At 46.5% G+C, this 23,755-nt stretch overlaps 1 protein-coding gene across 3 annotated transcripts in view; it reads right to left on the reverse strand.

The window, feature by feature from the left end:
* The window catches only part of txlnba (taxilin beta a), a 59,832-nt gene that overhangs the window by 22,616 nt on the left and 13,461 nt on the right, over positions 1 to 23,755 (reverse strand). For all 3 annotated transcript variants that reach the window (XM_069930748.1, XM_069930749.1, XM_069930750.1), the window contains 4 exons: positions 23,749 to 23,755; positions 17,548 to 17,718; positions 12,711 to 12,905; positions 9,763 to 9,882 (listed from right to left, as the gene is read on the reverse strand). The exon at positions 23,749 to 23,755 is cut by the window's right edge and continues 85 nt beyond it. In XM_069930748.1, coding sequence (XP_069786849.1) covers positions 9,763 to 9,882; positions 12,711 to 12,905; positions 17,548 to 17,718; positions 23,749 to 23,755 — 493 coding nt within the window. The remainder of the gene's footprint in view (positions 1 to 9,762; positions 9,883 to 12,710; positions 12,906 to 17,547; positions 17,719 to 23,748) is intronic.

Raw genomic sequence — 23,755 nt, forward strand, 5'->3', positions numbered from 1 at the left:
GTAGAGGACAGCCATCAACTACTAATATTGATGACTATGGTGTCCCTGAGAGTCTACCAGAGTGTCCAGGACGCGACCACTTACGCCGCAGCCATGAAGGTGCTGAAATCGCTCTACGAGCGACCAGTGAACAGGGTCTATGCTCGGTACAAACTTGCTACAAGGAGGCAACAGCCCGGTGAGTCCTGTAAAGCTTATATTCAGGCACTAAGGGCACTGGGCAGGGACTGTGCCTGCACAGACAGAACTGCTGCGGAGACCACAGACGATCTCATTTGGTGAGGCCAAATTTGGAGTACTGTGTACAGTTTTGGTCACCAAATTATAGGAAAGATATAAACAAAATAGAGAGAGTGCAGAGAAGGTTCACGAGAATGTTGACAGGATTTCAAGGTTTGAGTTACAGGGAAAGGTTATGCAGACTAGGGCTTTTTTCTCTGGAGCGTAGAAGATTGAGGGGGGACTTGATCGAGGTGTTTAAGATTTTAAAAGGGAGAGACAGAGTAAATGTGGATAGGCTTTTTCAATTAAGAGTGGGGGAGATTCAAACTAGAGGGCATGGTGTAAGATTGAAGGGGGAAAATTATGAGGGGAACACGAGGGGAAATTTCTTTACGCAAAGGGTGGTGGGGATGTGGAATGAGATTCCGACAGACCTGGTTGAGGCGGGATCATTGGTTACATTTAAGGAAAGACTGAATAGTTACATGGATAGGAGAGGACTGGAAGGGTATGGACTGGGCGCTGGTCAGTGGGACTAGGAGGGTGGGGATTTGTTCCGGCATGGACTAGTAGGGCCAAACTAGCCTGTTCTGTGCTGTATATGGTTATATGGGATGACTATGTGGCCGGGGTTCGATCGAATGAGGTGAGGCAGCGCCTGCTAGAGCACGGGGGAGAAAACCTAGAGGACGTAATCCGGATCGCAAAGACAATGGAGGCTGCGGTCTTAAGTATGGACATGTACTCTCGGGGCTGGACCCCACATTCTGATGTGAGTAGGATGCCCTCCCTCTACCCTAATCATTTATCTCCATTTCTACAGCAACTTTTCGTTCCTCCACATTTTCTACTCCCTTCCCTATTTCAGTCATGACCAACTCTAAGCTTTGCATTTTGTCTTCAGCTCTTTTCATTTTTCTTTTGATTGAACTAAATTCTAACGATAGCCATTCTTTTAATGACCTCATTTGTTCTTTGAAAAAGGCTTTATCTAAATTTTGTCCTTCTATTTTAGCTTCTTCTTTCCTTTGAAATTCTTGATCTTTTTCCTTCTCTTCTTCTGTGTCTGTATCTATGTCTGTGTTGTCTTCTTCTCTTCTCTTTATCTATGTATCTTCATCCTTCTCTGGTGAGCTGCTTCTGTATCCTTGCTGGGCCTCCAGCTGCTGTGTCTCCTGCTGTTGGGCCTCCTGCTGCAGGTTGACCCGTTGTTGGGCCTCCCGCTGCAGGTTGACCTGCCGCTGGGCCCCCTGCTGCAGGCCGACCCATCGCTGGGCCCCCTACCGCAGGCCATCCACCTGCCGGTCGCTGCATTGCCGCTCACCCTCTTCCAGCCTTTCATTCTCTTTCTCACCACTCTTCTTTTCTTCTTTCTTGCTTACTTCCCCCAGCCGAATGCCCTAATACTGGACGTCTCTCAGCTGGCCGCTCTGCAGCTGGCTGCTCCTCAGCTGAGCCCCCCTCCCGCCAGCGTTAACCTTTTCTTTTACTTGTGCACTACACATGCGCACCTCTTCGCACAGGCGCAGTTGCGCACCTCTTCTTGGCTCTGAGAGCCATTTTTGAAGTCCGCCGGTCAGGAGGACACCAGAGATTGGCCGCTCCTCTCCACGGTGGCTCTCGGCTCCGATGTGCAGGTAAGGCCTTCTTCTTTCTTCTCCAGTGATTTTCCTTCTTCCCTTTTCTCTGTTATTCTTACTTTTCTCTTTTGGGTCCCATCTTCTGTCTCTTCTCTGTCACTTTATCTTTCTCTTCCTGTATTTTATGTTTATTGAGCTCTGTTTTTTCACACATTTCTTTTCTTTTCTCTGGAGAGGGCTGGTTCCACTCGACCAGCCACTACTCCATCACGTGACTCCCCACCAATTGAGGAGTCTGATGGTGGAGGGGTAGTTCCTGAACCTGGTGGTGTGAGTCTTGTGGCACACATACCTCTTTCCTGATGGCAGCAGCAAGAACAGAGCGTGTGCTGGGTAGTGTGGATCCTTCATGATTGCTGCTGTTCTCCGATGGCAGCGTTTCCCGTAGATGTACAGACATAGATACCGGATCGAGCACATCTGATTTTCCCTTCCTGAAGTTAACAATCAGCTCCTTGGCTTTGGAGTCTTCTGTATGCTGAAGATTGTAATTGTACCTGCTTCCAGTTTCCTCTGGCAGCTTGTTCCAGATGCGGACATCCTCTGAATGAACAGATTGCCACACCCCCACCCCCCCCAAGTCCCTCTCACCCCAGACCCCTGTCCTCTAGTATGGTCTTGTAGAGCTCGTTGAAAGAATCAAAGACTTGTTGATCCAAACCAAGGCTTTTATTAGCAAAAGACAGGAGCTCTTCACAGGTGGTCGACCAGTCTGGAATGATCCGACCTGGCTAGGGACACAACCCTTTAAGGCCCAGACAATAGGCGTGGCTTAGCTCTCAGCCAATCGCTGTAAGCACAGTCTAGATACAGTAACTATATACACTATGTACATTGGTGATAGATCTGTACTATCACAGGTCTACTGTTTGAAAATGGCTATGAGCATGGTCCATGCTCCCTGTGAGTTAGTGAATCTTTAAAAGGCCTCAGCCTCCTACTCCTACTCCAGCCTATCCATCCTCTCAAGAGCCGCTTCCCATCAGTTCTTAAGGCTGCACTGGCACTCTTTGTAAGGAGTTTGTGCGCTCTCCCTATGTCTGTGTGGTTTTCCTCCAGGTGCTTTAGTTTCCTTCCACCCTCGAAAACATATAGGGGTTGTTTAATTGGGTGTATTTGGGCGGCACGGGCGTCTGGGCCAGAAGGGCCTATTTCTTTGGTGTGTGTGTGTGTGTGTGTGTGTGTGAGTGATGAGTTATATACCCAAGCTATTACAGTCCAGGCCAAAATCTAGAAAGTTTCTTCAGAGTTCAGTCTTTTAAATTCAGTGTTGAAGCGCAGGCCTTTGAAATTTGATGCCCACAATTAATGATGAACTGATGGGAAAGACTGGAGTTGTGGCTACTACAGACTCACAAATTCTCCTTGCGTTGCCTTTGAAGAAATGTCCATCCACATGAGCTGTGATCATAACTCTCCTGGCCCTTTTGTAGACAAGACTCAAACTGGGCGGCCTCCACAAAGCTTCCAAAATCCTGGCACCGGTCTCTTCAAGGGACCTTCTCTACTAGTCACACTTAAAATGAAGCAGTCTCTCCAAGTGACCTCCACTGCTAGTCGCAATCAAAATGAGTACTTAGCTTCCCAAAAATGACTCTCCTGGCACTGTTCAATCCCCCAAAAAGGCCCAGTCATTCACAGAGCATGGTTTGCTTTGAATTCCGCAAAAATGGCTGACCACAAGAGCTGCTTCAAAAAACTGTTTTCAGCAGTATATCTCTGCAAATGTATTGAATTTTGGAACAGACGGTGACAAACCTTCCCTCAGTTCTTCCAAGGTATCGAATTATCGCTGGCCTGTGACTTGTGCTTGTGTGAAATGTTAACGGTCCCTTCTGTCTATACTATCCCTTACTGTGATAATCCCATTTTACTAAAATGGGAGCTTGTAATATATGTCTAAATTTAAAAGCATGACTAAGGGCAATGTAGTGGTGCAGTGAGCAGCTCTTGATGCCTGGGTTTGATCCTGTCCTCCTGTCAGGTCCGGTGGAGTTTCTCCTTGTGACTGTGTGAGTGACTTCCATGGGTAGCTCCAGTTTCCACCCACATCCTGAAGGTAGGTTCTTTGGCCAGCATAAATGTAGGCCTATGGTGTTGTGGTGATACACCACTAGCCGACTGCAGGGGGCGATCTCTGTACCAGCAGGAAGATCACTGGAGGACAGACCATACCTGGCCGGGTGTCAATCAGCTGACCTGAATAGACCAAACTCCACCCGGCCGGCTGTCAATCAACTGCCCAGGATTATAATCCTGAGCCGGCCCCTCCCGAGTGTTAGGTCTGCTTTGTTCATGAATGAGTGAGTCAAACACCAGACTGAGTCGAAATCAAGGTTCTTTGTTCTTTATTGCCGGATTGTAACACTTGCAACTAACAGTGTTAGTTGGAGAAGGCGCACTCTGCCGTTATCAGCAAGTGGTGTTTTTTTTATACCTCAGGATACGTACTTAGTAAATTATCATACCATGACATTGTCCAATGAATAAACTGTTGCTATCCTTCTCTGTTAGCCTGCTGCACATCATTCTTGTTAGTGCAAAGCTTATCTTGAGTGGACAAGGTCACATCTGCATTCTGTTACTCCTTAGTACTGGGTGACTCCTTCTCCGGTCCCATCTCATGATGTTTTTACCTTACACGAGCCAGTCACTCGGGAGCCACCAGTACAGCTACCACTGTAGCAGAGACTTTTAACTGAATAAAGCCTGTTGTACAGTCTTTCTCGAGTTTTGTGCCTGCTTACTGCTGCAGCCGTGTATCACAGGCGGCAGCTGGGGGGAGTTGGTGGGAATGGAAGGGGAATAAAAATGGGTCGTCTTTCCAAGTCAAACTTCAAGATTCCTGTAAAGCAGATGTAAGAAAACACAAAAGATTCGCCATCAACAGGAATTGTCCGGCGCTCCTTATTGTCAGAGAAAGAGAAGCAAAAGAGAGTCCCTTCGGAATCACTGAGTATTCATGGATTTGCCTCCAGGGCTCCCGCAGCCTCTGCAGCCGCACAGACTTCAGTCCAAACCATTGGCAGCCCGAACTTCCAGATCCAAACGCCCGACATGATCAGGAAGTCCTCAGTGCCTTTGGCACCCTCTTGCATCCCAGTTCTGATGCCTGGTACCTCCTCAAATCTTCACAAGCCAGTCTCCAGCAGTCCGCAACCTGGTGTGACTCCTTCGACTCTGGTTGCTAGCGGCCCACAGCCTGCGTGGGTTCCTCGCCTCAGGTCACCAGCAACCTGTGTGTTCTTCAGTCACTTTGTTCTTCACTGGTCCGCCGCCGTGGCCACCACCCCACGGGCTGTCTCCTCTGCTTCTTGGTCTCCCCGTTTTCTGATGCCTTGCACCAGTCCTCTGCTTCCCTGGAATGTACAACCCTTTGTGGCTGCTGTTGAACACGGGCGATGCCATCTTGGGACCAGGCCCCACGGTCAGAGGATATTAAAATAAACCACCATTCCTTTAACAGGCCGTTTAAAACCTATAAGGTAGTTGGGCTGGGCAGGAGAAATCTGTGGAGGAGTGCTGTGTCTCTGCTCTCCGCAAGTCCACACCAGAGCAGCGCCACCATTTAAAGTGAAGCAACACTTCACCTGTTAATCTGCGGGGTGGGGGGGGGGGGTGTCACCTGTTGCATCCGGTGCTCCCGCTTTGGCCACCTCTACCTCGGAGAGACTGGACACAGATTGGGAGATCTTTTCACTCTGCCTGCTGCAATAATGTGACTTACTTGTGACCACCTGTGATAGTCCAGATTCTATCACCAATGTGTCTTTGCACAGATTGTAGTGTAGGATGACTGTGATTGGCTGAGAGTGTAGCCACACCTACTGGTAGGTCTTAAAGGATTGCTCCTAGCCAGACCAGGTCATTCTGGACTGGTCGACCTACTTGTGATATGCTTTTAGTTAATAAAATCCTTGGTTTGGATCAACATGTCTTTGTTTCTTTCGACGCGCTCTACACCAACCATTTCAATTCCACACCCCATTCCCACACCAACAAGTCTGTCCGTGGCCTCACGCAGTGCCAAGTTGAGGTAACCACATATTGGAGGAACAACACCTTGTATTCCATCTTGGCAGTCTCTGAGCAGGTGGCATCGACTTCTCCAAAATCCATTAACCCTCACCCCAGGTCTCCTCTTTCCTTTCCTCCAGCTCCCCACCCCCTCCCCTTCCTCTCTTATCAGAGAACTTCCCTTCTTATCCCTCTTCTCCCTCTCACTATCACTTTTCAGTTTCTTTCTCTTCTACGCTCCCACCTGTGACCTCTTACCTGTTAGCCTGTGCTCCTTCCCCTGCCCCTTCCTCCCTCCCACTCCTCCCACACAACCCCCCCACACCCCCAACTTTTTATTCAGGCATCCACTTGATTTTCCAGATTCCTGACAAAGTGCTCATGTCTAAAATGTCCACTGCTTTTTACTTCTCCTGGATGCTGGGTGACCTGTTGAGTTTCTCCAGGACTTTTACACTGGACCCTGAATTACAGAAAGGATATAAACAATATAGAGAGAGAGTGCAGAGAAGGTTTACGAGAATGTTGCCTGGGTTCCAGCGTTTGAGTTACAGGGAAAAGTGGAGCAGGCTGGGATTTTATTCCCTGGTGCGTAGAAGATTGAGGAGTGATTTGATTGAGGTATTTAAAATTATGAGGGGGACAGATTGAGTCAATGTGGACGGGCTTTTTCCACTGAGACTGGGGGAGATTCAAACAAAAGGGCATGGATTGAAGGGGGAAAAGTTTAGGGGAAACATGAGGGGGAATTTCTTCACTCAGAGGGTGAATGAGCTTCCGGCCGAAGTGGTAGATGCGGGCTCGATTGTAATATTTAAGGAAAAGTTGCATTGGTATATGGATGGGAGAGTTGTGGGAGGGTCATGGGCCGGGTGCGGGTCAATGGGACTAGGTGGGACAAAGTGTTCAGCATGGACTAGAAGGGTCGAACTGGCCTGTTTCTGTGTGCTGTAATTGTTATATGGTTATATCTACAATCGTGTCTGCCTGTCCCGCATCGGACTTGTCAGCCACAAACGAGCCTGCAGCTGACGTGGACTTTTTACCCCCTCCATAAATCTTCGTCCGCGAAGCCAAGCCAAAGAGAAGATATCTACAGACTCTCTGACTTGGATTAATGTAGAATTAGTGGAAGTGGATGACCAATAGATTCAGAGAATTATACAGAATGGAAACAGGCTGACCATTCACTACTGGAGCTTAGACCCTTTTGCAAACACTTGGCCCATATCCCTCCAAATCCTTCTTATCCATGTGACCTGCCTTTTCAACTCCACTCCCTCTGGCTGCTCGTTCCAAATATCCACCATAATTTGCATTGAAAAGTCTGCCCTTCAGTTTCTGCCAAGTATCGTTGACTTATTGGTTGATAGAGCTGGAGCTTCAATTTTTCGATGGATGAAAGATGAGAGATGACTTAATACAGATAACGAAGGGCTTACATAGGATGGACATCCAGCGCCCTTTCTCTCGGGCAACAAAAGCAAGAATCAGAGGACATTAAATTAAATTTAAATTTAGACACACTGAGCGGTAACGGGCCATTTTGGCCCACGAATCCATGCCGCCTAATTTATATCAATTAAACAACATCCCCATTTCATTTTGAATGGTGGGAGGAAACTGGAGCCCCCGGGGAAAACCCACGCAGACACGGGGAGCGCTTACAGACAGCGTGAGATTCGAACCCCAGTTCTGATCGTTGGCACCGTAACGGTGTTGCACTAACCGCTACACCATCCGTGCTGCCCATTTGTTTAAGGTGAGTGGGGGGAGGTTTAGGGGAAACGTCAGGGGTATGTTTTCTAGACGGATAGTGGTGAGTGCCTGGAATGCATTGCTGGAGGTTGTGGTGGAGGCTATTGTAGTTCTATAATACTGTGCTTATAGGTACATTGGCACAGTTAATGTGGAGGATAGTACAGGTTTCCATAGATTCATAGAACACTACAGCACAGAAAACAGGCTATTCTGTGCTGAAACATCACTCTGGTAATCCCACTGACCTGCACCCATTCCATAACCCTCCAGACCTCTCCCATCCATGCATCTATCCAATTTATTCTTAAAACTTGAGTGAGCCTGCATTTACCACATTCAATGGCAGCTCATTCCACACTCCCACCACTCTCTGAGTGAACATGTTTCTCCTAACGTTCTCCCTAATCCCTAAAGTCATGTCATCTTGTCTATATCTCTCCCTAATCTAAGTGGAAAGAGCCTACTCGCATTTACTCTGTCTACATCCTTCAAAATTTAGTAAATATCTATCAAATCTCCTCTCATTCTTCTATGCTCCATGGAATAAAGTCCTAACCTGTTTAATCTGTCCCTTTAACTCAACTCCTGTAGACCCGACAACATCCAAGAAAATCTTCTCTGCACTCTTTCAATCTTACTGCTATCCTTCCTGTAGTTTGGCAACCAGACTGCACACAATATTCCAAATTTGGCCTCACCAATGTCCCATACAACCTCACCATAACATCCCAATTCCTGCACTCACTACTCCTGTTTATGAAGGCCAAGATGCCAAAAACTTTCTTTACAACCCTGTCTACCTGTGACGCCACTTTCAGGGAATTATGTATCTGTATTCCTGATCCCTTTGTTCCTCTGCACTCCTCAGTGCCCGACCATTTACTATGCAAGTCCCACCTTGGTTTGTCCTTCCAAAATGCAACACCTCACACTTGTCTGCATTAAATTCTATCTGCTATTTTCTGGCCCAGTTTTCTAGTTGGTCCAGCTCCCTCTGCAAGCTTTGAAAGCCTTCCTCGCTGTCCACAACACCTCCAATCTTAGTGTAATCAGCAAACTTGCTGATCCAATTTCCCACATTATCATCCAGATCATTGATACAGACCGATCCCTGAGGTACACCACCACAGGCCTTCAGTCTGAAAAACAATCATCCACTACCACTCTGTCTTCTCCCGTTCAGCCAATTTTGAATCCAGTTTACAACCTCTCCATGGATACCTAGTGTCTGAAACTTCTGAACTAACCTCCCATGTGGGACCTTGTTGAAGGCTTTACTAAAGTCCAGGTAGACAGCCTTTCCTTCATCTACTCTCTTGGTAATCACCTTAAAAAATTTTAAGGTTCGTTAAACATGACCTACCACGCACAAAGCCATGCTGACTGTCCTTAATCAGCCCTTGGCTGTCCCAATACTTGTATATCCTATCTCTCAGAACACTACTGACATCAGGCTCACTGGCCTGTAACTTCCTGGATGGCATTTGGAGCCTTTTTTAAACAACATGAGCTACCCTCCAACCCTCTGGCATCTCACCCGTGGCCAATGACATTTTAAATATTTCTGCCAGGGCCCCTGCAATTTATATACTTGTTTCCTTCCACATTCCAAAGATGTATGGGTTCAGTAGGTTAATTGGTCCCATGGGTGTATTTGGGCCTGTTACCATGTTCAACCTCTAAATTAAAATAGGCGCTGATGCACCATCAATAACTCCAAAGACTAGAAGTTGTAGAGAAAGTGATGGGCTTTTATTCACAATAGAATGGGGGTGCATCCATGCTGGTCGACTACTGGACTGAGGAGGGTGCTGTGGCACAGGCAGCAAGGGGTGTGTCCTAACACATCCAAACATACACACAATGGTTTACCACAGGCACATAAAAAAATAGAGCTTTACGGGTATGAGGGAGGGAAAAATTAGATTGTTGTGAAGTACGATTACATGGGCTGGCACAACATCATGGGCTGAAGGGCATATACTGTGCTGTGATGCTCTATATTCTAATCGTTGACCAACATCCACACCTCAAGGTAAGTGGTGGGGGGTGGTGGTGGTGGGGTGGGGTGGTGAACAGATAGATGTATATCCTGCAGAGGGAAAGGTTGGCCAATACTTACATATTCCTTTTCTCGTCCGTGCCGATCCTCAGCCTCTTTCATCAGCTCCTGTGCCTCCTGAAGCTTCACATCTGCCAGTTGTTGCTGCAGATCCCTGTGCTTGAAGACCTTCTCAAAGTGCTACAGAGGAGACAGTGCACACAGGAGGTCAAAATGGCGAATGGTGGAGTGTGGAGAAATCAGCCGGGGAACTGTTCCACAGCAGGCAAACTTGGTGCTGAGGGAGAGGGTGAGGGAGAGAGAGAGGGAGAGGGAGAGAGAGGGAGCGAAAGGGAGAGGGAGAGGGAAAAAGAGATAGAGAGAGAGAAAGAGAGAGGGAGAGGGAGGAAGGGAGGGAGAGAGAAAGGGAGAGAGGGAGAGGGGAGAGAGAGAAATGGAGAGAGAGGGAGAGGGAGGCAGAGGGATGGAGAGAGAGGGAGAGAAAGAGGGAGAAAGAGAGAAAGGGGAGAGAGAGAAATGGAGAGAGAGGGGGAGGGAGAAAGAGAGGGAGAGAGAGAGGGAGGGAGAGAGGGTGAGGGAGAGGATGGAAGGGAGGGAGAGAGAGAAAGGGAGAGAGGAAGGGGAGAGAGAGTGAGAGAGGGAGAGGGAGGGAGAGAGAGTGGGGAGAGAAAGAGAGAGAAAGAAATTGAGAGAGAGAAATGGATAAAGAGAGGTGAGAATTAAAGAGTAAGAGAGAGAGAGAAAGAGAGAGAGTGGGTAAGAGAGAGAGTGGATAAGAGAGAGAAAGAGAGAGAATGAAAGAGAAAGAAAGTTAGAAAGAAAGAGAGAGAGAGAGTGGGTAAGAGAGAGAAAGGGAACGAGAGTGAGAAAGAGAAAAAGAAAAAGAGAGAGAGTGAGATAAAGAGAGAGTGAAAGAGAAAGAGAGAGTGACAAAGAGAAAAAAGAGAAAGAGAACGAGAGATCTCAATGTTAAAAGACATAGACAGAGTAGATATAGAAAGGCTGTGTACTGTGATGGGAGGTGTCCAGGACAAAAAGGCACAACTTCAGGATTGAAGGGCATCCACTTAGAACAGAGATACAGAGGAATTTCTTCAGCTAGAGGATAGTGAATCTATGGAATGTGTTGCCACAGGCAGTTGTGGAGGCCAGATCATTGGGTGTATTTAAGTCAGAGATTGATAGATTCTTGATTAACCAGGGCATCAAAGATTATGTGGAGAAGGCCAGGCAGTGGGGCTGAGTGGGGAAATCGATCAGCTCATGATTAAATGGCAGAGCAGACTCAATGGGCTGAAATAGCTTATTTCTGCTCCTATGTCTAATGGTCTAAATGCAAGCAGAAATTTCTACTTGAAGCAGACAAGAACTGGAGGACATGGGTTAGTGGTGAAAGGTGAGATGTTTAGTGGTAACATTAAGGGGAAAATCACACTGAGAATGGTGAGAATATAGAACAAGTTACCAGCTAAAGAGGTGGACGCGGACATGATTTCTACATTTAATAAACAGTTGGGTAGGTATGTGGATGGATGAGGTATGGAGGGATATGATCCAAGTGCAGGTCAATGGGACCAGGCAAAATGATAGTTCGGCCCAGACTAGATAGGGTGAAGGGACTTTTTCTCCAGTTTCCTAACTTGAGGAAGGATGTACTGGCTTTGGAGGTGGTACAGAGGAGGTTCACCAGGCTTATTCCAGAGAGGTTTGGCCTATGATAAGAGAATGAGTATCTGGGACTGTGTACTTGCTGGAATTTAGAAGAATGAGAGGGGATCTTATCGAAACATGTAAGATAAAATTATGAAAGTGATAAGCTAAGAAAGAGGGAGATAAGTTGTTTCCATTGGTGGGGGAGACCAGAACTAGGGGACACAGCCTCAAGCCTCAGGGGAGTAGATTTAGGATGGAGATAAGGAGGAACTGCTTTTCCCAGAGGATGGTGAATCTATGGAATTCGCTGCCCATTGAAGCTGTGGAGGTGACTTCAGTAAATATATCTGAGACAAGGTTCGATAGATTTTTAGATTGTAAGGGGATATGGGGAAAAGGCAGGTAGGTGGAGATGAGCCCATCATCAGATCAACCATGATCTCATTGAATGGCAGAGCAGGCTTGACGGGCCAGATGGCCGACTCCCGCTCCTACTTCTTATGTTCTGTTTCTACAGTTCTAAATGGGAAACATGGAGGCTGGAACCCCCCTCATGTCTGGATGGAATCAGCCTGGTGAACCTCCTCTGAACCACGTTCCTCAAGTAAGGAGACATGAGAAAAAGGCCCTTTGCCCCATCTAGTTTGTGCCGAGCTATTATTTTGCCTGGTCCCATTGACTTGTACTTGGATCATATCCCTCCATCCCTCTCCATCCACATACCTAACCAAAAATGTGTGGAATGTAGAAATCATGTCCGCATCCACCACTTTAGCTGGTGGCTTGTTCCATATTCTCACCGTCCTCAGTGTGGTTTTCCCCTTAATGTTACCCCTAAACATCTCACCTTTCACCCCTAACCTGTGTCATCCAGTTCTTGTCTCACAACCTCAACGAGAAAGTTCTGTTTGCATTTGGACCATTAGACATAAGAGCAGAAATAAGCTATTCAGCCCATTGAGTCTGTCCCAGCATTTAATCATGAGCTGATCTATTTTTCCAACTCAGCCCCACTCCATGGCCTCCCCCACCCCCCATAACTTTTACTTTAAATTTAAATATAGACAAAAACATGGAAACATGGAAGCTGAAACCTTGACCAAACAAAGGGAAGCTGGAGAGTCTCAGGTCAGGCAGCATCCGTGGAGGGACATTCTAGAATGGGGCCCTTTGTCCTTTTAAAATATAAATCTGAAAGATAAAATGGATCAAGGGTCTGGAGATGTAATGGTGACTCACCATCTCTCCCCACCTGGATGCCGACTGACCCATTGAGTTCCTCCAGCTTCTTGTTGTTAGCTTCATGTGGTATGGAGACTGGGTGGGATCTACAAACGTTAATTCCTGATCATTACCTCCTCTCGCGCATCGTACTGTTCAATGATGGCTTTCAGTTTGCCCGTTAGCTCGCCATTTTCCTCGCAGAGTTTGATGTTGCGCTGGGTGTGCTGGTCTATCTGAGCCTGGATGTCTGCCAGCGTGTCCTGGAAGTGCTTGGTCACCTCCTTGCGTTTCTGCTCTTCCTCCCTCTGTCGCTGCAAACTCTCCTCCTGCTCCAGAGGTGACAGCGGGCAGCCAGGTTTACAGGCAAGAAAGATGGAAGGAGACGGGAGAGAAGGGAGGGTCAGGAAGGTGGGGTGGAAAAAAAGGAGAGAGAGAAGAGGGTAGTCAGTGTAGTGGTTAGCGCAACACCGTTACAGTGCCCGCGACCAGGACTGGGGGTCAAATCCTGTGGTGCCTGGAAGGAGTTTGTACATTCTCCCCGTGTCTGCGTGGGCTTTCCCCGGGTGCTCCGGTTTCCTCCCATCGTTCAAAAATGTACCAGGATTGTAGTTCAATTGGGTGTAATTGGGCAGCGTGGGCTCATGGGCCAAATGGGCCTGTTACCGTGCTGTGTGTCTTAATTTAAAAAAAAGGTGAAAAATAGAAAAAGAGAGAAAAGGTTAGCGTAGCCTAAACCGGATGGAACCTTGGGTTCTGAATGAGGTATCTGTAGAAATTTTGGAGGCATCAGTAATGATCTTCCAGGAATCAATGGATTCTGGAACAGCTCTAGTGAACTGGAGGATCGTGAATGTCTCTCCACTGTTTAAGAAGGGAAGGAGGCAGTGGACCTGACGCCAGTGGTTAGGAAGATGTTGGAGTCGATTGTCAAGGATGAGGTGACAGAATACCTGGAGGGGCATGAAGAGATCGGCCCAAGTCAGCACGGTTTCCTTAAAGGGTCATTGTGCCTGACAAATCTATTGCAATTGCTTGAAGAGATGACAAGTCGGATGGACAGGGGACAAGCAGTGGTTGTTGTGGACTTGGACTTTCAAAATGCCTTCGTCAAGGTGCCACACACGAGGCTGCTAAACAAGATGAGAGTCCATAGAATTACAGGAAGGATATGATCATGAGCAGAGCATTTGGGTGGAAACAGAGAGTGGGAATAAAGGGTTGCTACCGGTTACCAGTGATGTTCCGCAGGAGGTCGGTGTTGGGGCCACTTCTTTGTACGTTGTATGTAAGTGATTTGGGTCATGGAATAGATGGCTTTGTGGTTAAATTTGCAGGGGATACCAAAATAGGTGGAAGGGAAGGAGGTGCTGTGGATACGGAAAGGCTTGGACAGATTAGAATTAGTGGAGCAGATGAAATACAATGTTGAAAAGTGTACAATCATACAGTGGAAGAAGAAATAGATGGGCAAGCTGTTATTAAGAAGGGAAGAAAATTCAAAATTTGGAGGTGAAAAGCATCTTGGGAGTCCTCACCCAGGATCCCCTAAAGGTTAACCTCCAGGTTGAGTTGGTTCTGAAGAAGGCAAATGCAACGTTGGTGTTCATTTCTAGACTAACAGTATTTCAAATGCTGGACAGAATAGATGGGGAAAGGATATTTCATGTGGTAGAGGATTCAAGGCAATGGGCAAAATTTCAGGATGAAAGGGTATCAATTTAACACAGAGATGAGGAAAATTTTCTTTAGTCAGAGGGATGTGTGCCCGTGGAACTTGTTGCCACAGGTGGCTGTGGACGTTAGATCATTGGGTGTAGTTAACGCAGAGATTGACAGCTATTTGATTAGTCAGAACATCAAAGGTTACAGGGAGAAGGCCGGGCAGTGGGACTGAGTGGGAGGATGGATCAGCTCATGATTAGGATGGCAGAGCAGACTCACTCGATGGGCCTATGGGCCGACTTCTGCTCCTATATCTTGTGATCTTGTGAGTGAATATTTATTATCCAACTATATTTCTGTGTGCATTTAATGTGTTCCAACAATGAAGTATTTAGTATGTGGTTCTTTTTTTTAGATTTATTTTTACAAAATACTTGTTCAGCTGCAGCAAGAGGGAATTTCAGTGCATATGATCACTCTATAATGTGTATGACAATAAACTAAGAAACATAGAACCATAGAACAGAACACCACAGAAACAGCCCCCTTCAGCCCTTCTAGTCTGTGCCAAACCATTTTTTTCTGCCTAGTCCCTCTGACCTGCAGCTGACCTTAGCCCTCCATACCTCTCCCATCCTGTCAAAATTCTTCTTAAATTTTAAAATTGAGCCCGCATTCACCACTTCAACTGGCGGCTCATTCCACACCCCCCACCACTCTCTGTGTGAAGAAGTTCCCCCTCATGTACCCCTAGACTTTTCCCCTTTCACTCTTAACCCATGTCCTCTGCTTTGTATCTCACCTACCCCTCAGTGGAAAAAATCTATCTACATTTGTTCTGTCTATCCCCCTCATAATTTTAAATACCTCTATCAAATCTCCCCTCATTCTTCTACCTCCAGGGAATCCTGTTTAACATTTCCCTGTAACTCGGTTCCTGAAGTCCGGGCAACATCCTAGTAAATCTTCTCTGCACTCTTTCTATCTTATTGATATCTTTCCTGTAGTTAGGTGACCAAAACTACACACAATGCTCTAAATGTCTTATACATCCTAACTCCTAAACTCAATCATTTGATTTATGAAGGCCAATATGGCAAAAGCTCTCTTTACAACCCTAACCACGTGATGCCACTTTCAGGGAATTATGTAACTGTATTCCCAAATACCTCACTCCACAGTGCCCTGCCATTTACTGTGTATGTCCTTTCTTGGTTTGTCCTTCCAAAATGCAATACCTCACACTTGCCTGCATTAAATTCCATCTGCCATTTTCTGGACCATTTTTCCAGCTGGTCCAGATCCCTCTCAACAGGGGATCAACACAGGCATTCAGGTGACAGCAGGAGGTGAGGACAAAGATGGCCATTGTTACATTATGGGTTACCAAGCCATTAACCACAGTGAACAAAGCCCTTCACCCGTGTGATCTTACCTCTGAATGATCAACCCCACTCCTGTTTCATCCACCCCACCTGGATCTGTCCTCCTACCCACCTGTCAGCAGACAAGTTGCCCTGCAAGATGTCTCAAGGAGACGTATGTGATAGTACAGATTCTATCACCAATGTGTCTATGTAGAGATTGTCGTGTAGGATGACTGTGATTGGCTGAGAGTGTAGCACCACCTACTGGCAGGTCTTAAAGGATTGCTCCTACCCAGACCAGGTCATTCTGGACTGGTCGACCTACTTGTGATATGCTCCAGTCTTTTAGTTAATAAAAGCCTTCGTTTGGATCAACGAGTCTTTGGTTCTTTCGACGCGCTCTACAACGTACACATTGGTTATGAGGGTAGGGGAAATTGGAACAAGGGGTCATAAGTTAAGGGTTAGGGGGCAAAACTTTAGGAGTAATATAAGAGGATGCTTCTTCACTCAGAGAGTGGTGGCTGAGTGGAATAATCTTCTGGAAGAGGCAATTGTGGCAGGGTCAATTCTGTCATTTAAGAGGAGACTGGATGAGTACATGGATGTGAGGGGGTTGGAGGGTTATGGGCTGGGATGGAACTAGTGGAGTTTCATGTAAATCGGTGCAGATTAGAAGGGCAGATATGGCCTGTTTCCGTACTGTAAATTGTTATATGGTTATATTACACAGGAGAACCAAGATTTTGCTTCCTGAACACTTTTGGGTGTATTTTATGGATTTTTGGGTTGCTGATCTCGAAAATCACCTTAAAAAATTCCTACAACATACTGTTTTTTTAGATATAACCTATTTTTTGTGATTTCCTGTCATATAAGTCTACTTCAAGCATGAAAAGCTATGAAGTGCAACGTCATTGAAAATTCATTTTCTGCATTCGCACTTGGACTTCTTTGCTGCTTTGGTGCCGTCAGTGACGAACACGGTGAAAGGTTTCACCAAGACATGGAAAAATGGTATCAGGGTGTAGAGCTCGTCGAAAGAACCAAAGACTTGTTGGTCCAAACCAAGGCTCTTATTAGCAAAAGACAGGAGCTCTTCACAGGTGGCCGACCAGTCCGGAATGATCCGACCTGGCTAGGGACACAACCCTTTAAGGCCCAGACAGTAGGCGTGGCTTAGCTCTCAGCCAATCGCTGTAGAGCTCGTCGAAAGAACCAAAGACTTGTTGATCCAAACCAAGGCTTTTATTAGCAAAAGACCGGAGCTCTTCACAGGTGGCCGACCAGTCCGGAATGATCCGACCTGGCTAGGGACACAACCCTTTAAGGCCCAGACAGTAGGCGTGGCTTAGCTCTCAGCCAATCGCTGTAGAGCTCGTCGAAAGAACCAAAGACTTGTTGGTCCAAACCAAGGCTCTTATTAGCAAAAGACAGGAGCTCTTCACAGGTGGCCGACCAGTCCGGAATGATCCGACCTGGCTAGGGACACAACCCTTTAAGGCCCAGACAATAGGTGTGGCTTAGCTCTCAGCCAATCGCTGTAAGCACAGTCTAGATACAGTAACTATATACACTATGTACATTGGTGATAGATCTGTACTATCATACAGGGCAATTGGAATCCTTCAATGTCAGCTGACTATTGGACATTGACACAAGAGGGATCAGAAGCTGAGTATAAATGAACAACATTTTTAGGTCAGCTGAACTAACGCAATGTGTCGGCAATGAAAGATCCTAAATTCAATAAAAGATCATTTAATGTTTCTCCGACTTCCTGTGTGAAACAGCAAACCTGAAATTATCTTAGTGTTCACATAGTCATAATCTCCAATTTTTTTTTCAGGAAGAAAACCTTTTGAAATAGTTTGTTGACCAGTGTTAGGCAGTGGCCCGTTTGACTTTTTAGCTGGGGATTCTTCCCTGTGCCTCTTACCTTGAGGGTCTTGTTGTGCCTTTGGAGTTCCCGGCACAGACTCTCGAGCTTGCTTCGGGCGAGGATTGCTCTGGTGTGCTCGCCCCGCAGATGGTCCTTCTCCTTGGTGAGCTGTGCCTGTTTCTTCTGGAGCAGCTTCCTCTGCTTCTGCTCACCTCGGTACTCCTCCATCTGAGGGGACACGGCAGCCAGACACCAAAGATCAGATACCAAGGGTCACTGGGAGACTGGCAAACATGTGGGATAGCTCAGGGGATGCCATGGAAACACCAACCCCTGGGACACATCTGGGATGACCCTAGCGTTGCTCATCTACCCAATGAAATCTCCCCCTTTCACGTGGTTAGCGCAGCTCCCTTACAGCGCCAGAAACCCGGAAGTGAATCCAGCGCTGTCAGTGAGGAGCATTTACATTCTCCTCTCCTCATGTCTGTGTTGGTTTTCCCCAGGGGCTCTGGTTTCCTCTCACCCTTCAAAACTTAATGGGGTTGTAGGTTAATTTGGCGGTAGGGGATTAAAATGGCCAGAATCAGCTTCTAGTGTGCTGAATAAATAAAAAGAATTACGACCAAAATACATAAAGGTCCAATGACATTGCAACTCTGCGATGCACTGTGGTGACAGTAAACAGACACAAGATTCAAATTCTACTTAAAGCCTTCTGCTGTAGTTAGCTCCAACTCTGTGTGACTGACCTTGAGGGGCCGGATATGGCTTATATCCCGGGTGGATGATTGGCAGCCGACCAGGTGTGGTCTGTCCTTTGGTGATCTTCCTGTAGGTACACAGGTTGCCCCCTGTAGTGGGATAGTGGTGTATCACCACAAGCTCATACCATATAAGGGGTTGGGGCTGACCAGGATATTCCCGGGAAGTGCTCACAACCCTGATGGTGGGCCAGACCCCGCAAAAACCTATTGCTATTTGTTTTTGCTTTTATCATCAACTTTTTCATCTCAATTATATCGGTTAAATGAGAAGGTCTGCAGATGCTGGGGTCCAGAGCAGTACACAAAAGCCAGCAGGTCACGTAGCATCCACAGGGAAGTAAAAGGCAGATGACGATTGGACCTGAGCCCTTCGTCCAGAGAGCTGAGTGAGGGGTGGGGGGGGGACGGGTAGAGTAGGGAGTGCAGAGGGTAACTTGAGAGCAGAGGGGGTAATAGAGGGGGTAATAAGGGGGTGAGTTTCTCCAGCACATTTGTGTGTTGCACTCATTCCCGACATCTGCAGATTTTCTTATTGAACATGGCTGCTCCACTGTGAAGTCTCTTTGAAGTTTGCCTGTCCTGAAGCATTTCTCCTCCTGTCTTCAAGAGGAGATCTGTACACTGCGTATATTCAAGAGGGAAATATTTGTGTGTATTTTGGTTAATATGGTTCATAGTGTGAAAAATGAAAAAAAAATTAAAAAAGAGGAGATCTGTGAGAGTTTTACACTTGCAACCATCTACATACAGTAGCTTCATAAAAGCATAAACCCAATGCTGGAGTATCTTATCAGGTCAGTGTCCTTCATGTAGCAAAGGTAAAGATACATCATCAATGTTTCGGTCTTGATCTCTTCAATCAGGTATGAAAAAATGTTCATACCCCGATGAAGGGCACAAGGCCAAAAAGTCGGTTATGTATCTTTATCTTTGCTACATGAAGGACTGTTTGACCTGCTGAGTTTCTCCAGCATTGGGTTTTCACTTAAGCACAGTGTTTTACTACCATCCATCTTCATGTTCTCCCTCTGTTTATCCTCTGAGATGTCAGCCTGGTTCCCTAACTAACCTGTAATAACAGTCTGAGTCTCAAAATGGACAAGATGAAAGAGATAATTGTGGACTTAAGGGGGACCAGGAACAACCACCTTCCACTACACATCAACAACTCTCCAGTGGAGAGAGTCGAAGGCTTCAAGTTCCTCGGTGACCACTTAACTAGTGACCTATCGTGGACACACAACATCTCCTCACTTGGAAAGTACAACAGCGACTGCACTTCCTGAGATCACTGAAGTGGGCAAGGCTGCCAGCCACCATCCAGTCAACCTTTCTCAGAATCTCTATCGCGAGTGACCTGACTGGCGGGGTAAGGTTTCTGTAGAAAATTGGATCAGAGGTCAATCCACAAGATCATAAGAGTGGCAGAGAGGATCACTGGGGCTACCCTCCACCCTCCCCCACCCCCCCACTCGACATGATCTATCGGGATCGTTGTCTGAAGAGCGTGCGCAAAATAATTGAGGACCCCTTCCACCCGCACACAGCATCTTTCAGCTACTCCCCTCAGGAAAGAGATGCAGGAGGATCAGAGCCTACACCAGCTTCTTCCCACGGGTATTTAGAATGGTGAACAACCAAATAAAATGTTCATACTAACTATCCATGACTTAATTAATTATTAAACAATGTTTATTTATTTTTATATATGTACATTTGTCCTGCATATGCATTGCTTGAATGTATGTGTGTTATGTCTGGTTGTGTGTTTGCATGTTTTACATCGAGGACAGAAGAACGCTATACTTGCACAATCAGATGATAAACAAATTTGAACCTGAACAATTAATTTTGTCCCCTTTGAAAATACATTGCTTTGGCTGTAATTCCACCCTCCCTCATCTTGGGAATGTACGTAAATCAGTAAAGAGATTTATCCATCTTAATGACCTTCCATTATTCCGTTCCTGTATTCCCTGCCAAGCTTATATTCTGAATAGATGGCTTTGTATCTAAAGTTGCAGAGGTTACCAAAATAGGTGATGGGGAGGGAGTGCTGAGGATACTGAAAGAGTTGGATAGATTAGGAGAACGGGAAAAGAGGTGGCAGATGGATCACAATATTAGAAAGTGTACTTCGGTAGAAGAAATAGATAGCAGGCTATATTTAGACATTCAGCATGGTACCAGGCTCTTTCGGCCCATGATCCCATGCCGCCCAATTACACCTAATTGACCTACAACCCCCAGGATATTCCTAACATTTGGAGAAAACCAGAGCCCCTGGAGGAAACCCATGCAGACAGCGTGCGATTTGAACCCCAGTCCTGATCGCTGGTGCTTTAACATCACTTTCCTAACCGCTTTCTGCTAATACTATTATTTAGATGTGGAGAAAATTCAAAATTCGGATGTGCAAAGGGACTTGGGAGTCCTCGTGCAGGATACCTGAAAAGTTAACCTCCAGGTTGAGACAGTGGTGAAGAAGCTGTATGCAATATTGGCATTCATATCTAGAGGGACAGGATATCAGGAAAGGGTTGTGATGTTGAGACTCCATAGGGCCCTTCACTTGGAGAACTATGTACAGTTTGGACACCTTATTTGAGAAAGGAATTGCTGGTGTTGGAGAGGGGTTAGAGAAGATTTACCAGAATGACACCAGGAATGAAAGGTTTAGCATATGGAGGAACGACTGTTGGCTCTTGGACTGTAGTCATTGGAGGACAGAAGGATGAGAGGGGACCTCATAGAGGCATTTTGAAAGCTGGACAGAGTAGATGTGGCAAGGTGATTTCTTATGAAAGGGGAGTCTAGGACAAAAGGGCACAACTTTACGATAAAACGGTGTCAATTTAAAACAGAGATGGGGAAAAATTTCTTTTGCCAGAGGGCCATGAATCTGTGGCAACAAGGTGCATTTAAGGCAGAGACTGACAGGTATTTGATTATGGGGAGAAGGCCAGGGAGTGGGGTTGAGTGGGAGGATGGATCAGTTCATGATAGAATGTCAGAGCAGACTTAATGGGCTGATTGGCCTACTTCGGCTCCTATATCTTGTGATCTTGTAAACCCAAGACAGATCAGCTCTCATCCCATTGGCAATGGCCCTTCTCCCATTGGTTATTTGTTGTCTATATTACCATCGCTATTCTATTCCATTGATGAGGGATGTATAGAGTTGGACCCCAAGATCTCTCTGTTCCTACCAGGGTCAGACCCACTTGGAGTACTGTGCTCAGTTCTGGTCACCTCACTACCAGAAGGACGTGGAAGCCATAGAAAGGGGGCAGAGGACATTCACGAGGATGTTGCCTGGTTTAGGGAAGCAAACCTTATGATAACAGGTTGAGTGAATGCGGCCTTTTCTCCTTGGAGTGGCGGAGGATGAGAGGTGACCTGATAGAGGCTTTTTCCCAGGGATGAAATGGTTGGTTCAAGAGGACATGGGTTTAAGGTGCTGGGGAGTAGGTACAGAGGAGAAGTTAGGGGTACGTTTTTTAAGCAGAGAGTGGTGGGTGCGAGGAATGGGCTGCCGGCAACAGTGGTGGAGGCGAACATGATAGGGTTTTTCAGAGACTTTTGGTTAGGGACATGGAGCTTAGAAATGACTAGGCTTACCCATAGCCCTCTATTTTTCTAAGGTAGGGACATGTTCAGCACAACTTTGTGGGCCAAAGGGCCTGTATGGTGCTGTATGGTTTCTATTCTCTGTTAAGAATCCTGCCATTGACCATGTACTCTACCTCCAAGTTCGACCCTTCAAAAGTACATAATTTCACACTCATCTGGATTGAGCTCCATCTGCACTTTGCCAACTCTGCATCCTTTTTGTGTCCCGCTGCACTCCCATCCGGTCTCCTGTTGGTGCCCCTATGATCAGGATTCTATGGGTCTTGCATATCTCTGCCATGTTTGCTGCAAAGTTGCTCGTGAATATCCTTCCTACTGGTTTATGGTCATAGAATAGTGCCAACAGTTTAATGACATCAGTATTGTTTCTAATTACAGGTAACCAAGGTGTAGTGCTATCAGTATCGAGAAAAAGGTCTGTATCTCGATTTTCTGTAATGCTCAGGTACATCATCCCTATGTTTGATAAAGAATAAATTTTGTGTTTTTTATTTACTATTTTTGCACCAATTTGGTGAGAGCAAATTTTATTTCACACCTCAACTTTTGTGCCGTGACATTTGAATACTGGAAGGAAAAATTTAAACTATATGGTGAGCTCGCCACTGGCCACCGTGACAGAGGTGCACCAAAGAAAAGGTACAAGGACTGCCTAAAGAAATCTCTTGGTGCCTGCCACATTGACCACCGGCAGTGGGCTGAAATCGCCTCAAACCGTGCATCTTGGCGCCTCACAGTTTGGCGGGCAGCAACCTCCTTTGAAGAAGACCGCAGAGCCCACCTCACTGACAAAAGGCAAAGGAGGAAAAACCCAACACCCAACCCCAACCAACCAATATTCCCCTGCAACCGCTGCAACCGTGTCTGCCTGTCCCGCATCGGACTTGTCAGCCACAAACGAGTCTGCAGCTGACGTGGACATTTACCCCCTCCATAAATCTTCGTCCGCGAAGCCAAGCCAAAGATATGTCTGCAATGTGAGGGTTGTCTGTGGATTGATTTTGTCAGTCATCGAGAGAGATAGCATAGAAACAGGCTCTTCAGCCCACTGAGTTCCACTACCGTCCTCTGCCTGCTAGCCCCCAGTGTGAATTGGAGTCACCCGCCCCTGCATTGACACCATCTATCGGGATCGTTGTCTGAAGAGGGTGAGCAAAATCACTGAGGACCACCTTCCACCCTGCACACAGACACCAGGAAAGAGATCCAGGAGTGTGAGAGCCAGCACCACCAGGCTGAGGAACAACTTCTTCCCACGGGCAGTGAGAACGCTGAACGACCAAAGGAACAGCTCACATTAACCATCCAAGGCTCTCAGGTTCATGAACAAAAATTTAATTATTTATTTGTATAAGTGAATATTTATCCTTGATATGTATTGCTTGTATGTATGTGTGTTATGACTGGTTGTGTGTCTGCGTGTTTTGCACCAAGGACCGGACAACGCTGTTTCATCAGGTTGTACTTGCACAATCAGATGACAAAAATGTTGACTTGACTTGATTTGAACTGCCAATGGGATACAGAATTGTCCACCTCGGCCAGGACCCCGACATTGTGGACCAGCCTACAATGCGGGACCTTATCGAAGTCTTCATAGAGTCCAGATAAACCACATCTACCACACCCCCCTGCCCCCACACCAATCCTGCTAGTCACCTCTTTAAAAAAAACATTCAAATTCTTGAGACACGATACTGTGACCATTTCTACCCACGGATGCTGCCTGACCTGTTTCTATAATGGTTTAAAACTATGGCCTTGTACTTTGTGGGTGAAGCATCTCCTTTTGCCTGGGGACATGAGGAGATGACTCTTAAGTCGGGAGAAAGCATGCTGTCAATAACGTTTTACTGACCAGTTCC

Source organism: Narcine bancroftii, chromosome 4, assembly GCF_036971445.1.
Source record: "Narcine bancroftii isolate sNarBan1 chromosome 4, sNarBan1.hap1, whole genome shotgun sequence".
NCBI classification, from domain to species: domain Eukaryota; kingdom Metazoa; phylum Chordata; class Chondrichthyes; order Torpediniformes; family Narcinidae; genus Narcine; species Narcine bancroftii.